Raw genomic sequence first — 14,760 nt, forward strand, 5'->3', positions numbered from 1 at the left:
TATTTTCTCAATGGTTTTAACTGAGAAAAAACTATTCTTTTGTCTGAGAATAATAATATGGTATGTTGGTGAAGAGACAGGACAATGACGTCATACAGTGACCGAGTTTGAGCCAAGAAAAAGATGTGAGAAGAAGGTGCGGCGAAGAAAAGATAAGCCAAGTTTCAGTCAAAGTAGAATCGCTTTTGCGGTTTTGACTTAAACAATTTTTTTTTCTCTCTTTCATTTTCTTCTCTTCTATTCGCTGCGATGCAATGCAACACAACACAATAACGCTTTCACAGTCCAAAGACTTCCCGCGTTGAAAACTTTTCTTTTTTCGTTCATTGGCCACACCCTCTGAACACCCGTTACACTCTCTCTCCGCGTTAAAATTCATTGTGGAACTTTCCCAGTTATTACAATTTATTATACATACATCACAATACACTACCATCTTTTCCTTTTGCTTCTCTTAGATTTAGGAAAAAAGGAACTTCTCCTACCTCTTCTTTACCTTACTGGTCCTAACAAAATTGAAGCTTTGAGCTCAGCTTCTCATTTCATGGCTGAGGCCAGACACTACGTTCCCCCTCTCAATTGGGTCAGCTTTTCTTCGCTTTGATTCCCCTTTTATTGCTTGACATTCGCATGCTTCAAACTCTGAAGAAAGAAACCCTTTTTAGAAGTACCCATGATAGTGAAGCATTGAAATGCTATCCCTTTATCGTTGTTATCTATTGATGCTGACTCTGTTTTTGAATTTCTATGTTTCTTTATGGGCATAGATATCAAGCAAATTATCGTGGAAGCACAGCATCGATGGCTGCGTCCGGCTGAAATTTGCGCAATTCTCAGCAACTATAAGAAGTTCCGAATTGCTCCAGAGCCTGCTCATATGCCACCAAGTATGGTTTCTTTTCTGCCATGAAGTTGTCTTAGTTACTTAGTAGCTTGATAAGGAGAAAAGGATTTGTAAAATTGTGTTTGTTTTTCTATTTAAGGGGAAGGTGGAGGTTTAGGATTTTAATCTTTTAGAAGTTTATATCTTATGGGTACTGGGACATGCCTGAAAACTTCACAAAATTATGCCCAACATCACATCCATGTTTCAATAAACTTCTCTGCATGTATGCCCTTGTAGGAGAAGAAAGTAAAAAGGTGAAATTGAAATTCTGCAACTCATGTACATAACTTCTATAGAAGTTCTGGTATATGATTTCTCTAAAAATACATAAGTTAATTTTACCTTATGAGAGAAGCTCAATTCATTTATAGAGAAGTTTATTTAAATGGAACCTAATTGTAATAATGCTCATCGTTAGGTCTTATCGTATTTCTTCCTTGGCGTTAGGTGGTTCACTTTTCTTATTTGATCGGAAGGTGCTGAGATACTTCAGAAAGGATGGCCACAACTGGAGGAAGAAAAAAGATGGAAAAACAGTAAGAGAAGCACATGAGAGACTAAAGGTAAAAATATTCTGTGTCAAAGGTTTAGAGTCTTTAGGTAGTAGAATGTGATGAGAGAGCCTTTCTTCTTTATATATTGTTGCACTGAATGAGGCATAATATGATTCTCTCAGGCTGGAAGTGTGGATGTGTTGCACTGTTACTATGCTCATGGAGAAGAAGATGAGAATTTTCAGAGACGTACATATTGGCTGCTTGAAGAGTAAGCGTTTATGTATAATGTTTTCGAAGTTTACTCCAAAAATTTCCCTCTTGATTTGTCTTCTTTTGCCTGATTCTGCTCTTTGCATTCATTCTTCTCACTTCCAATTCCTACAATTCTACGTTCTCATTCTCCATCTCATATTAGGTAGTATCCAGAAAGAAGGAACATTTGTTTTTAATGTGCTTGTTCTTGCTCGAGGATGGTATGCTTTAACCTAGAACTAATATGATAGAAACTGTGCATAATTTACGGTTTCTAGAAATTGGTCATTTATTTTCTATGGTTTTTGTCTATGGAAGGGTCTCCCCTTCTCACCCTTTTTTATTCAACGTTGTTGCAGGGAACTCTCTAACATTGTTCTAGTTCATTATCGACAAGTGAAGGTAACAGGTTAAGATTTTATTAGTATTTTTTCCCTAGTTGTTATTTGATAATAGCTCAAGAGGAATAGCTTACTTCTACATTTACAGTGCAATTAAAAGAATAACGAACTAGTAAAATATAATTGGGTTGCTGAATTATATATGAAGTAGGAAAGTAAAACATTGCAATTCCATCATAACTTCAGCATTATCTAACTAGATTTTCCTAAAAAAAGCTGCCAGTGTTTTCTTAATTTGCTCTGACAAATTTCAGCATCATACGATTTTTAGGAGTGAATTTTCTGAAGCATGTAATGGAATATAATCGTGATATGATATGTCTTCCCATCTATGAATAATTTCATTTTGGTCCTTTATTCCTTTCACTCATCTGTCTTGTTCAAAATAATTAGGGAGCCAAGGCAAACTATACGTGTGCTAAAGAAAATGAAGAATCTCTTCCTTGTGCTCAACACACTGACAAAATTATGCTCAAAGCAGAGATGGACTCTTCTTTTTCGTCCACACCTCATCCAAACAGTTACCAGGTTCCTTCACAAACTATGGATACAAGCATGAACAGTGCCCAAGTATCAGAATATGAAGAAGCTGAATCTGGTACTTCTTTTGCTGCACATTAATAATTAAAATGTTCTGTTTTCAGTTTTACATATCTAGATGACATTTTGAATAACCTTTTTTATGCCTTTGTCACTTTTTCTTGTGTATTAAATTTTTTTAAATTGATGTAATTTTTACAGCATTCAATAGCCATGCAAGTTCTGAGTTTTATTCTTTCCTGGAGTTACAACGCCCTGTGGAGAAGATTATAGATCAACCTGCTGGTTCTTATTCTCCTCACCCACACATAAGTAAGTTTCTTCATTTTAAATTGTTAGTTTAACTTTTATGCTTTGTCACTATAAATTTACACCATACCGCAGTCTTACATTCATATCATTTGAAGAGTATAGCTTTTGAGGTAATTATAAGGAATCAGACTTCTTAAATCAAATACTTTGTGTAATATTTTTATACATACTGACCTTTTTGATCAGGAAAGTCCATAACTAACATGAGTTTTACTATTGAAATTGGAACAGATGAGCAAAAGAAGTTACCCGTCAATGCTGAGGTGAATTACATCTCACTCACTCAAGACAGAAAAATCATAGACATTCATAATGGTGGATTGATATATGAATCCCCAAAACCCCTGGGATTTTCCTCATGGGAAGATATCTTAGAAAATAATGGAGGAAATCAACACATGCCTTTTCAGCCTTTATTTCCTGAAATGCAACCTGATGACATGGCAGTCAGTAGCAATTTTTGTCAAGGATATGACATAATGGTGCCACATTTGACCACCAGCATGGCTAAGCTGCATGACAATGGAAGTCTTATACAAGCTGAAGGAAGTTGGCAGGTATTGTGTACTGGTACTATTGGTACTTCATTTGCATGGAGCACTTTTTGCAATATTTTTATGTCGCATGATAATATTTAGCTGTAAAAGTATGCAGCCTGTGTAATCTGTTCTGAGGAGCTTTGACAGGGTATTATGTCTTTTTGTCAAAAGTCAAAAGACTTGATATTGGTATGATGCTGCATATTTTGTTGATTTTGTAATTACCTGTTTCATGTTTCTGTGGAAAAAGTATATAATCAAGCAACTGATTTTGCCTTTTGTGACCGATAACATGTTACTTAACTTTTATTTCTTTCCTTTAAATTCATTTAATTGGTTAAATTCTAATCATCTCTGTTAACAGGGATATAGTGTTGATTCTTTACGCGTGTCCAGTTGGCCTATAGACAATGTCCATTCAAGCTCAGCATGTGAGGCTAGTTGTAGCAACTGTGAGCATGAAGTTAATGAAGTTGATATTCAGGAATCCTTGGAACAGTCTCTTCTCCATCAACACAAACAAAACAAGGTTCTAATGCTAAATGATCCTCAAGAGATGCTTCTGAATACAAAAGAAAAACTAAAATCAGATTTTGAGGCCAGTAGAACCCTGGATGGAATAGAAGACACACCTTTCACTTTTAAAAGGACTCCGTTAGATGGATCCCCAGCAGAAGAGGGTCTGAAGAAGCTTGACAGTTTTAACCAATGGATGAGTAAAGAGCTTGGAGATGTAGAAGAATCAAATAAACCATCTACTTCTGGTGCTTATTGGGATACAGTTGAAAGTGAAAGTGAGGTTGGCAGCACAACTATTCCTTCCCAAGGGCACCTGGACACCTATGTATTGGATCCATCTGTTTCCAATGAGCAGCTTTTTAGCATTATTGACTATTCCCCAAGCTGGGCATTTGAAGGGTCAGAAGTTAAGGTATTCCCTTTAGATATGCTCATTGAATTGCTGTAGTTGCCTTTTTACTCATCTGTCAGTTATATTCTGATTATTTATATTTTCACTTGTGAAAAACAAAATGTATAGATTATCATTTCTGGACGATTCTTAAGAAGCCAACAAGAAGCAGAACAATGTAAATGGTCATGCATGTTTGGTGAGGTAGAAGTGCCTGCAGTGATACTTGCAAAAGATGTTCTTTGCTGTCATACTCCTCCACACAAGGCTGGGAGGGTACCTTTCTATGTAACTTGTTCCAATAGGTTAGCATGCAGTGAAGTGCGAGAATTTGATTTCCAGGTCAACTGTACTCAAGAAATCAACACTGCAGCTAAGGATAGAGCCAGCATTTTTCTTACTCTTAGTAGACGATTTGGAGAACTGTTATCCCTGGGGCATGCCCTTCCTCAGAATTCAGATTCAATCAGTGAAAATGAGAAATCTCAACTGAGAAGTAAAATCAGTTCTTTGCTAAGGGGGGAGGATGATGTTTGGGACAAACTACTGGAACTTACTCAAGAGAAAGATTTTTCTCCAGAAGATTTGCAGGAGCAGCTGCTTCAAAATCTTCTAAAAGATAAGTTGCACGCATGGCTCCTTCAGAAAATTACAGAAGATGGGAAAGGCCCCAATGTATTGGATGAGGGTGGACAAGGTGTGCTTCATTTTGCTGCTGCTCTTGGCTACGATTGGGCCCTAGAACCCACAGTAGTTGCTGGTGTCAATGTGAACTTTCGTGACGTAAATGGATGGACTGCTCTTCATTGGGCAGCATTTTATGGCAGGTGAGAACGTCAGTGCTTGCAGTATGAAGCACATTTGGTAAAAATCGAATTTTTAGTTTACCGTATTAATCGTGCATGACTTACCTTACACTAACTTAATAAAATGGCTCACTGATACTAATTGCAGCTTTGCAAGTATGATTGTACATGAGAAAGAATAGATTAGTGCCAAGAGAAAATATGTGAAATGGACCTAAAAGCAGTTCAAATGCTAACTCGTTGATACTAAATATCATAGGGTTGAAGGATGAAGTGCCATTAATAATGAAATGAATAAACTATAGGAAAAATCTACTGGAAAACCCTATGATATACTATGCTTGGAAGAACCTTTTGTTATGAATGAGAGAACATCTATGATGAATTGTTAATGCTTTGAATTTTATTTTCATTTTCTTGTGCCTTACTTTATCAGGGAGCGCACAGTTGCTTTCCTCATATCTCTTGGCGCAGCACCTGGGTTGCTGACTGATCCATGTCCAGAACATCCTTCTGGTAGAACACCAGCTGATCTAGCTTCTACAAATGGGCATAAAGGAATTGCAGGGTATCTCGCAGAATCTTCACTTAGTGCACAACTCACTACTCTTGATTTGAACAAGGATGTGGGAGAAAATTCTGGAACCAAAGTGGTCCAAAGAACCCAAAACATTGCTCAAGTTAATGATCTTGATGGTCCATCATATGAACAGTCGCTGAAAGATTCATTGGCTGCAGTGTGCAATGCCACCCAAGCTGCGGCTCGGATTCATCAAGTCTTCAGAATGCAATCATTCCAGAGAAAGCAACTGAAGGAATTTGGTGATGACAAATTTGGAATATCTGATGAACGTGCTCTTTCACTTGTAAAAATGAATGGGAAATCACACAAGTCAGGATCACGCGATGAGCCGGTCCATGCTGCTGCAATACGTATCCAGAACAAATTCCGCGGTTGGAAGGGCAGAAAAGAATTTTTGATGATTCGACAACGTATAGTAAAAATTCAGGTACATTTGTGTGTAACGTGTGCAAATGAATGGAATTTATTATGGGTTTGATTTTATTGTTCTTGGGGCTCCTTTTAGTTGGATCCAATTTACAAGGTGTCTGTCTATTTCCGTGGTTATAGGCTCATGTGAGAGGACACCAGGTTAGGAAAAATTGTGGGAAGATAATTTGGTCTGTTGGGATATTGGAGAAGGTTATTTTGCGTTGGCGTCGAAAAGGTAGTGGTTTGCGAGGATTTAAATCAGAGGCCAATTCTGAGGTAACTATGATACAAGATGTAACTTCCCCTGAGGATGACTATGATGTCTTAAAAGAAGGCAGGAAGCAAACAGAGCAAAGATTGCAGAAAGCCCTAGCCAGGGTGAAGTCAATGATTCAGTATCCAGAAGCAAGGGACCAATACCATAGGGTGCTGAATGTAGTGACTGAGATCCAAGAAAATCAGGTATTTTACCCCTTTTCTCTCAACCGCTAATTTTAATATTTCTCCCTTCTCAAGAATAACATTAACGTAATTTTAGTTGTTCACAATATTTTAGTGAATTAATATTCATATGATGTGGACACTGAGTTTACAAGTAGACTATCGAGTATGATAACACTGAACCCCATAGAATATTGACATCATGCGCAGACTGATTGTATATCTTTTGCAGGTAAAGCATGATAGCAATTGTAACAATTCAGAAGAAATGAGAGACTTCAATAACCTCACTGATCTTGAAGCACTGTTGGACGAAGATATTTTCATGCCTACAGCAACTTAGAAGTTAGATTTCATCGTCAGTTGTGTGGCTTATAATGTAACAGCACAGTTAGGTCATGAACTGTCTTATGTTCATCGCTATAGTAATATTAAATCTAATTCTTTTTAAAGTATCACTTGCTAACATTGAAAGAAAAATGTCTAACCAATAAAACCAACCTTAGAACTATGGAAAAGACAATCCTTTTCTCTATTTAAAAATTAAAAATAATGGAAAAGTAGATAGGGGAAGAAAAGTGTGTATTAATTCTACTATAGTCAAGTTACGGATAAAAATATCTCAATGTACACAACTAAAATATTTCCGTTGTAGATAGAACTGCAAAAGAGACGAGATTGTCCAGTTAAATACGTATTGAGATGCCTTTACAAAAGTTTTATTTTAAATATGTATACTTTAATCGACCAAAAGTTATCTGTAGGTGGATATTATAAAAATTAAGTTACGCTTTATAATTATTAATTAAATATCAATGCACAAACTTCATTCACTAAAATAATCTGGTTAAATTTCAAAATGAAAGTATGAAGCTAATTTTTCAATGCATGCTTAACTGTCAGGAGGAGAAAAGGTTGTCCCTAACAGTTAGTTAATGTCCAACATCCGCGTTAAAGGGATGCACAAAAATAGTTTTTATTCGGAATAGTGGACAATTGCAATAATTATGAATTTACATACACGATTTATGTTTTGACTAGACCTCGGAAAAAAAGCCTGCCTACGACCTAGGAGTTGGTCAAACAAACAATACAAAATATAATCTAGCACGAGTTAGGATCAATTTTCATTTGTTTCTAATGTTGGTTGAGCGTTTGCAACCATGAATACACATCGTTGGTGAAATTTTCACCCGATATATATACTGTTCTTATTGTGAGAAAGAGTAAAAAGAAAAAGGACAGTGCTAACACTATCCACTGTACATGGCAACCACCTAAGTATAAATTTTCACAACCCGAATCCTCTGGGGGATGTTGAATAAAGGGAAAACGGTAGAAAGGAAAATAAATATGGAAACCTGGTGAAAAGAAGAAGTCCAAATGATTACAGAAGAGTTGTAGAACTCCTCCATCTAATTCCTGTTACCAGAGCCAAGGCTCTCATAGAACAAAATGTACCCATGATCTGTATTACTTGAATATTCCTGTGATGATCCAAAGAACGTCTGCACAGCAGATTCGTCAATCATCTCTACATTTTCGTCATCAAAAAATAACCAGTGGTTATGGCTTTTCACAAGGCTCACATAATGCCCATGGTTGGGCCCACTCCCAACATGGACAACTACCGCAAATAGAGAATACTCTATATCTGCATCTTCAACAGTGTTACTTAGCTTCAGCTCCAGGGGAAAAACAACCCGATATGACAGCTTCTTGTAGCGACCAAGCTGCTCCATGTACTTAAAACGCTTAAGATGGATGACCAAGATGTGAGGTGGTTTCTTTATCTTCATCCTCTTCTGAGCTTCTTGCAAACTAATACAATAAAAAATATTACATCTCGGTACGGACATGGAACACAAGAAACAGACTGCACACATATTTCACTCACTAAACTGCCGACGACAAATCTCACTCAAATAACAGGTAGAGAAAACTGTCAATGAATGGAGAAGTGAACATAGCATGGTTTTCTTTTTTAAAATTGTAGTATTGGTCCATAAACATGAATTGCATTTTTTTTTTTTTATAAAAAAGAGATGAAAATTCCCATAAAATAAGGTATTTAAGTTTTTCGAGATGTGTTTGGTGTTTGATCACAAACTATTTCACTCCAGTTACAAAAGCTAGAAGATGCACTCTAGAAACTTGAGGAAAAACTGTTGGAAATGATCTTGATCCAAAAGATTTTCTCAAAATTTCGTTTTCAACATAAGAAATGACATGACAAATCCACACAGACAATTAAATCTAGTGGGACAAGACTCGATTGCTGTTGTTCTTACTAGATAAACAAGCAGCAGATTAGTTCAGCTATGCACATGATTCAAAACGGCTGAACAGGTAACTACAGAAACAAATTGTGCCAAAAAGCCATATACCTGCAGCATTTGTCACAAAAGAATTTGTCTTCAGCGTTCAGTGTCTCAGTGGAACTGAAATTTTTCAAACAGCTTGTAATTGAGCTGTTCTGCTCAATATCAAGACTCAAGTCTAAAAATGTTTCATCTCGAGCTGTCACTGTTTCACATTGCAAGCACCTTGTCTCATTGGTGAGTATTCCCTGGTCAGACCAAGTTACAACAATAAAATTCCAAAAAAATACATTGTACCACTAGAGTGCAGGGGAAGATCAACCACACCCTCTCCCCACAATAAAAATATATAAAGTACCAGTGAAAATACTATTTTGCATATTGTTTAGTAATAAAGTTCATCTATATTAAATTAATAGTGTAATAGAATCTACGAAAATGCACAGGTTTCCATTATAATTTACATAAAAGCCAATATGAATGGATTATCCATAAATTTAAGAAAAAGATAAACTAGCAAACAACAATTCAGGTGCACTTTAAAAGAGATGCTAATTGACTGATTAAATAGAAAGTTAGCTATCTATGGTCCCCTCTCATGCAGCAGGAAACATACAAAAAAATGTAAAAAAATTGACAAAGCAAGTCACCTGAAAATTTTTGTGTACCCAAGTAACTAATGGCTCTTTGTGAACACCATTAGCTTGACCATTCTTGGGGCCATTAACAGCCTTTTCGGAAGGTGGTGAGGTCTCCTGATCAGCAGCTTTTACAGCTTGACTCTCTTTCTCAAGAATGTCAACAAGTTCATTCAGCAAAAAGTTCAAGAATTCATGGGCATCCTACCATAAAAAGAAGATCCACAATAAAAATGTTGTCTACTAAAAAACTTTAACGAGAGCCCTTATGCAACCAATGAAGCAGAGTTTAACAGATAATAGCAATCAAGAAATAACAAATACACTTATACAGCACATGAGTTTGGTAACATTTATAATGAACAACCTCATTCAAAAATAACAAATTGTCATTGTACAAACTCAGTTAAAGTCATTTCCAAAGATGAACACTGAACATGAGTCACAAGATAATTTACTCAAAAGAGAAGGGGGAAAAACTAATAAGACAATGCACCATTTATATATCACTGATACACAGGAAAAGCATGATTAGACATAATAAAGTAACGATACAATATGCCAGAGTCAAAATAGTTGTTGCCAAAGTAATGGTATTATATGCTTCCAACAGGACATGTAATAGTAATCCAATTTGAAGTGTACAAATTCCAGTTCATGTATATAAAAAAGGCCCAAAAATGTACAAGCAACATGACCATTTCAAATTAATTTTATTACAAACAGTTCAAAAGAATTTCCTGTTTATAAAAAGATGTTCATACCGAGTTCAAGCGTACAAATTGTAAACAAGAAAATTTGGTCCACCAACATGACAACTGACAATATATCTCAAAACAAGGCCAGTGAGAAATCTTGAATACATACTGTAGCATCTCTAGCTAGGATTCATGTTCAAATAAGCTGCATCTTATAGGAAAGGGCATGTGCCTAAGAGGCCCATAAGCATAACATACTTTCATAAGCAGGGAGAATAATAAAAACATAGCAAACTTTGTTTGTGAGCATGATAAAAATTAACCTGCTTATTGTAATATAAACATTACAGCCAAAATAAATTTACAGGTTTTCTAGAATAATTGCCTTTCTGCACTCATTCTTGACAGTTTAAACACATACCTGGTGCATATAGCTACGGAAGAGTTCGTTCTGTTTTTTCAGCCTCTGTACAAATCGTTTGGGAGCAACAACACCAGTCTTTTTCTTCTGGGAACTTATCTACACCAAAAGAAATAAATACGTTACATTTACAACCAGGAGACAAATGAATAGGCATGCAAATGCCACTAAAATTAAATGGACATTTGATTCACAAAAATAACTGGAAAACATTATTCAGGATATACAAAATGAAGATACTTACTAAAAGCACACTACAAATATCAAGCAAGTTCTTGAGCATCATAAGAGATGGGGTGTAAGTGCCCATTAAATAGACATGTAAATGACTATTAAATAGACATTTGAGGCAATGAATTAGACAAAAATGCAAGATATACACGATGGAAGTACTAAAAAAAGCACACTGAAATAGCGCAGAGTCATTTCTCATGCACACATAATACATATACTCAAGAATACATCGACACAGATTTAGGCAAGCATCATATTAAATAGACCAATTTCACATAACTTGAAGGCAAGGAGGAAGGGGGGAAACAAGTAAAAAATAGGACAAACCTACATAAAACACATTGCAGACAAGATAAAACAATTTCTCAGATAAGAAGATACTTTAATGTAAAATTTAGATAATCCATGTCAATTCCATATTTCTCAGAAAAAGAGCAACAGGAAAGAATACAAAAGTTAAAAACAAAAATGTCAGCTACATATATATATATATATATATATATATATATATATATATTAGACATTATAGGTAGGTAGTCCTGTTTGATAAACTTCAACTGATCAATATAATGAAAATCCACAGTATGCTTTGCAAGGAAGAACTGAAACTGAACTGAACCATAAAATAAACATATATGCATATTTGTATGTTACAAGCACAAATTTCATCAGCATTGCAAAAATCCTTCAACATAATGGTTAAGAAAATGAAATCTATAAAGAACAGCAAGAGCTTAAATAAGATCATGGAAAGAACATTTTACAGTACATGGAAAGAACATTTTACATTCATCCAAGTTTTCTCAGATCTGTCTATTGAATGGTCAATGTCATTTGGTAGCCAATGTTACTAGAGAAAGCACAGTCACAAATCCAAAAATAAAGATGACAAGATTCACAAGGAGGTATCAAAGAAAAAAAAAATGTACTTTGATTCATATGATCAAATAAATGAAGAATCGAACAAATCTAGGAAATCAAGAGCTCCTTCTATTAAAGTCCATGCCAAGCAATACAACCACTATTAGTGAAGGCGGTACAACTTTCAAATGGTGAATAACCCTTGACCAACCAAATCTAAACAAGCTCGGGGGACATCAAGTATGTAATGCCAAAAAATTCCAAACTACGGACTGATTACCTGTGAAAACAAATCCGCCAAGCACGTCAAAAGATTTTCTTCCCCATCCAGTATGCTTTTGTTATTTCCATAATACTCCAGTAATTGTTCACGAAAAGGAACACAAAAGTATAGTGCCTGTACAAGGAGGCAAAACAAGAAACTTGTTAGCAAAAGAACCCTAAAAAACATGGCGAAAAATAGCAAACCGACAATCTTGAAGTAAGTTCTCCAGACACTTGAAGTGCCCTTACTGATATTTTTTAGATGGCAAACACAACGAGTGCAACCAGCCAACAATTTTTAAATTGACGTTTACGCCAAAAGAAACGCTGATGATACAATTGAATGAAGCGTACAAAAGATTGAACAACATATCCAACTTTTAATTTTAACAAAACTATGAATTATAACAAAAATCCAGCACTTGAAGAGTCCACTGAACAGATCAACGGAGCGTGCAAAACACTGATATGCCTTAAAGCACTAAATTATTTGGACAATACACTCGAAATTGCAACAAAAACAACTCTAATAGAATAGAGAATTCACCACTAGAAACCAGAACAAAAAGCAAAGATGCAGTAAATATTAGAGTATCGATGGAACACGAAAAAAATAGAACTAAAAGGAAAAATCGTAAATCGGATTGAAGACCTGCAAGACGCTGTTGCAGTAACAAGTGTTGCCGAAATTCTCAAGGCCGAAGTAACGTTCTCCTTCGGGGAATTGGTCGCCAAGAGCCTTCTCAAGCTTGGAGCCCGCAGCACCCATGACCGCGTCAACCGATCAGAAACTCAGATTGCTATGCGATTCAACTCGGTGATTCGCACCATGAAATGCTGAATGACCGTTTGGATCGCTAGGGTTTGTCGCAGAAAGAACCTCTTTCTGGTGTCAGGTTTTCTCTATAGATATGATAGCAAGAAATGAAACAAGGGTTTCCCGTGAGAGAGAAACAAAACGAAGAAGGACGAAAATGCAGATGAAAATTTAAGGAGGAATTGAGGAAAAATTAATAAAGAAATAACAGATTTGTTCTAACATTATATGTCTCAGTATCTTTGACAAAAGAAAACTAGATTTTCGTGTAATTCAAATCTATCTCAAACATCTCAATTCAAAGAAAAGTCAATAAATATAAGAGTATGGTTAAAGAAAAATAAACACACAAACTATCACTTATTTATTTGAGGTAAAAGTTTTGATGATAATTAATTAATTTGTAAATATCCCACATGTTATGTATAAATTTCGTAAGAAGATTTAAGAGAATGGTAATTTATTAATACAAGAATAAACTTTATGTTTGGTTCTTAAAAATATATTTAAATGACATGTTTAATAGACACTTTTTTTTTGTTTATGAACTTTATTTTATACAGTAACACTTCTTGAATATTCTTGAATATCTATTGTTTTTAATGAAAAAATTTGCTTCAAAAATATTATAATAAAAACATGTGTACAAGCTCAAACACGTGGGTGAAATGCCTTTCAGAGAAACAAAATTACAGAAAAGTTTGTGCTTAATAATCAATTTTATTTATTATAAATTATTTTGAACATTCGAGTAATGTGCACCATTCTTGGAGAAATTTCATTCATAAGAAAACAAATCGAAAAGAAGAAAAGCCATAAAAAAAAAAATTGTATCTATGTTGATTGTCTACAATCCTTGTGGAAGTGATTCTTTGTTTTTACTCAAATAAAGTTTTAAGTCTGTGGTTGCACAAATAAACTTCGTGAAAAAAAAAAGGAGAAAAATAAATATGAGTATGACAGCAAAACTAAAAACACAATAAAGCAGATTGATTTTAGCTATAGTATAAGTACTGTCATAATTTAGATTTTCTTATTCCGTAAAAAAAATAAAAACAAAACTCGTATAAAAAGGAAGCCTTAAGAAATATGATAAAAAAATATTGCACACCATTAAACTTGGTGGAGTTTATTTTAAACTATACTGACTTGAAGTGTTATAAGAAAGAAAAAAATAAAAATGAGTTAAAATGGACTTTTAAATTATGTGATAATTTTGTATTTATGATATCATTTTCTTTTAAAACTAGACATACGCGTATCTTCAAGAAATTTTGGGATGTTATGATTATTGTTTACTCACTTCATTTATAGTGTCTGTGTCATAATTTTATCTTAAAAATAACCTAGATAAATTATGCAAGAAAATTGTTTATAAATTGTATTCAAGATTAACTCTAGATAGAGTAAAAGTACCAAAACAAGTAATTAATAAATGGTTAAAGCATACAAGTGGTTTAAGACTTTCTTTTTCTCCACAGACGATATTAATCTCATACAGTAACATATTACTAACATAATGGTCATTTAAACTTCGTATTGATCTTTGTACTTTTTCTCATAATTTTTATTCTTTTTAACTTTAACCTGATTTTGATATTATATTTCTTTGACAATTTTTTATTTATTTTCTGAATTGAAAACTTCATTTACAAATAAAACTCTATTAATGTTGTTTTAAATCTTTTTGTCTAGGTTTTGATAAGAAAATGAGACTGTTTTTTTTATTTAAATTTTGTAGTGATTATTTACATGATAACATGTTCACCATGTTTTAATCACAATTATACGTAATAATGGAATATGTTTACATAAATCCATGAAAAGAAAATAAAAATAGACAATTATTAATAGGATATCAAAAAATGAGAAGAAATTATTTAAGAGATTGAGAATTGTTGTAGAACTGAATGTTAATAAGGTAAATT

At 34.4% G+C, this 14,760-nt stretch overlaps 2 protein-coding genes across 5 annotated transcripts; one reads left to right on the forward strand and one right to left on the reverse strand.

Moving 5' to 3' along the window:
* Window positions 1-384: 384 nt before the first annotated feature.
* On the forward strand, window positions 385-7,036 carry LOC114178552 (calmodulin-binding transcription activator 1). Of its 4 annotated transcripts, none has more exons than XM_028064537.1 (13): window positions 385-583; window positions 768-887; window positions 1,334-1,449; window positions 1,563-1,651; window positions 1,995-2,037; window positions 2,430-2,634; window positions 2,778-2,888; window positions 3,120-3,445; window positions 3,792-4,358; window positions 4,467-5,164; window positions 5,580-6,153; window positions 6,276-6,599; window positions 6,811-7,036. In XM_028064537.1, the coding sequence occupies exons 2-13, from the start codon at window positions 878-880 to the stop codon at window positions 6,919-6,921; spliced, it is 3,174 nt and encodes a 1,057-aa protein (XP_027920338.1). In that variant the 5' UTR covers window positions 385-583; window positions 768-877; the 3' UTR covers window positions 6,922-7,036. The 4 variants fall into 4 exon arrangements, with proteins under 4 accessions (XP_027920338.1, XP_027920342.1, XP_027920339.1 ...); XM_028064538.1 differs by having other exon boundaries at window positions 391-583; window positions 1,305-1,449; XM_028064541.1 differs by lacking the exon at window positions 1,995-2,037 and having other exon boundaries at window positions 390-583; window positions 1,305-1,449.
* Window positions 7,037-7,678: 642 nt separating this feature from the next.
* LOC114178553 (ubiquitin carboxyl-terminal hydrolase 4) lies at window positions 7,679-13,064 on the reverse strand. The gene is made up of 6 exons (XM_028064542.1): window positions 12,668-13,064; window positions 12,032-12,148; window positions 10,657-10,755; window positions 9,550-9,741; window positions 8,966-9,147; window positions 7,679-8,399 (listed from the first exon to the last, which is right to left on the reverse strand). Exons 1-6 carry the CDS (start codon window positions 12,782-12,784, stop codon window positions 7,994-7,996), a joined length of 1,113 nt encoding a protein of 370 aa, XP_027920343.1. The 5' UTR covers window positions 12,785-13,064; the 3' UTR covers window positions 7,679-7,993.
* Between the last annotated feature and the right edge of the window lie 1,696 nt (window positions 13,065-14,760).

The sequence above is a fragment of the Vigna unguiculata genome, chromosome 3 (genome assembly GCF_004118075.2).
Source record: "Vigna unguiculata cultivar IT97K-499-35 chromosome 3, ASM411807v1, whole genome shotgun sequence".
Taxonomy (NCBI): Eukaryota; Viridiplantae; Streptophyta; class Magnoliopsida; order Fabales; family Fabaceae; genus Vigna; species Vigna unguiculata.

Excerpts from the sequence above, each read along its gene's own strand:
- LOC114178553 (XM_028064542.1), bottom strand. The coding sequence starts at position 12,784 with ATGGGTGCTGCGGGCTCCAAGCTTGAGAAGGCTCTTGGCGACCAATTC. Across the intron at positions 10,756-12,031 it reads TGGCGGATTTGTTTTCACAG|ATAAGTTCCCAGAAGAAAAA; the intron begins GTAATCAGTCCG and ends CTTTTGGTGTAG. Across the intron at positions 9,148-9,549 it reads GGGTACACAAAAATTTTCAG|GGAATACTCACCAATGAGAC; the intron begins GTGACTTGCTTT and ends TGGTCTGACCAG.
- LOC114178552 (XM_028064537.1), top strand. Across the intron at positions 2,038-2,429 it reads TTCATTATCGACAAGTGAAG|GGAGCCAAGGCAAACTATAC; the intron begins GTAACAGGTTAA and ends CAAAATAATTAG. Across the intron at positions 5,165-5,579 it reads TGGGCAGCATTTTATGGCAG|GGAGCGCACAGTTGCTTTCC; the intron begins GTGAGAACGTCA and ends TTACTTTATCAG.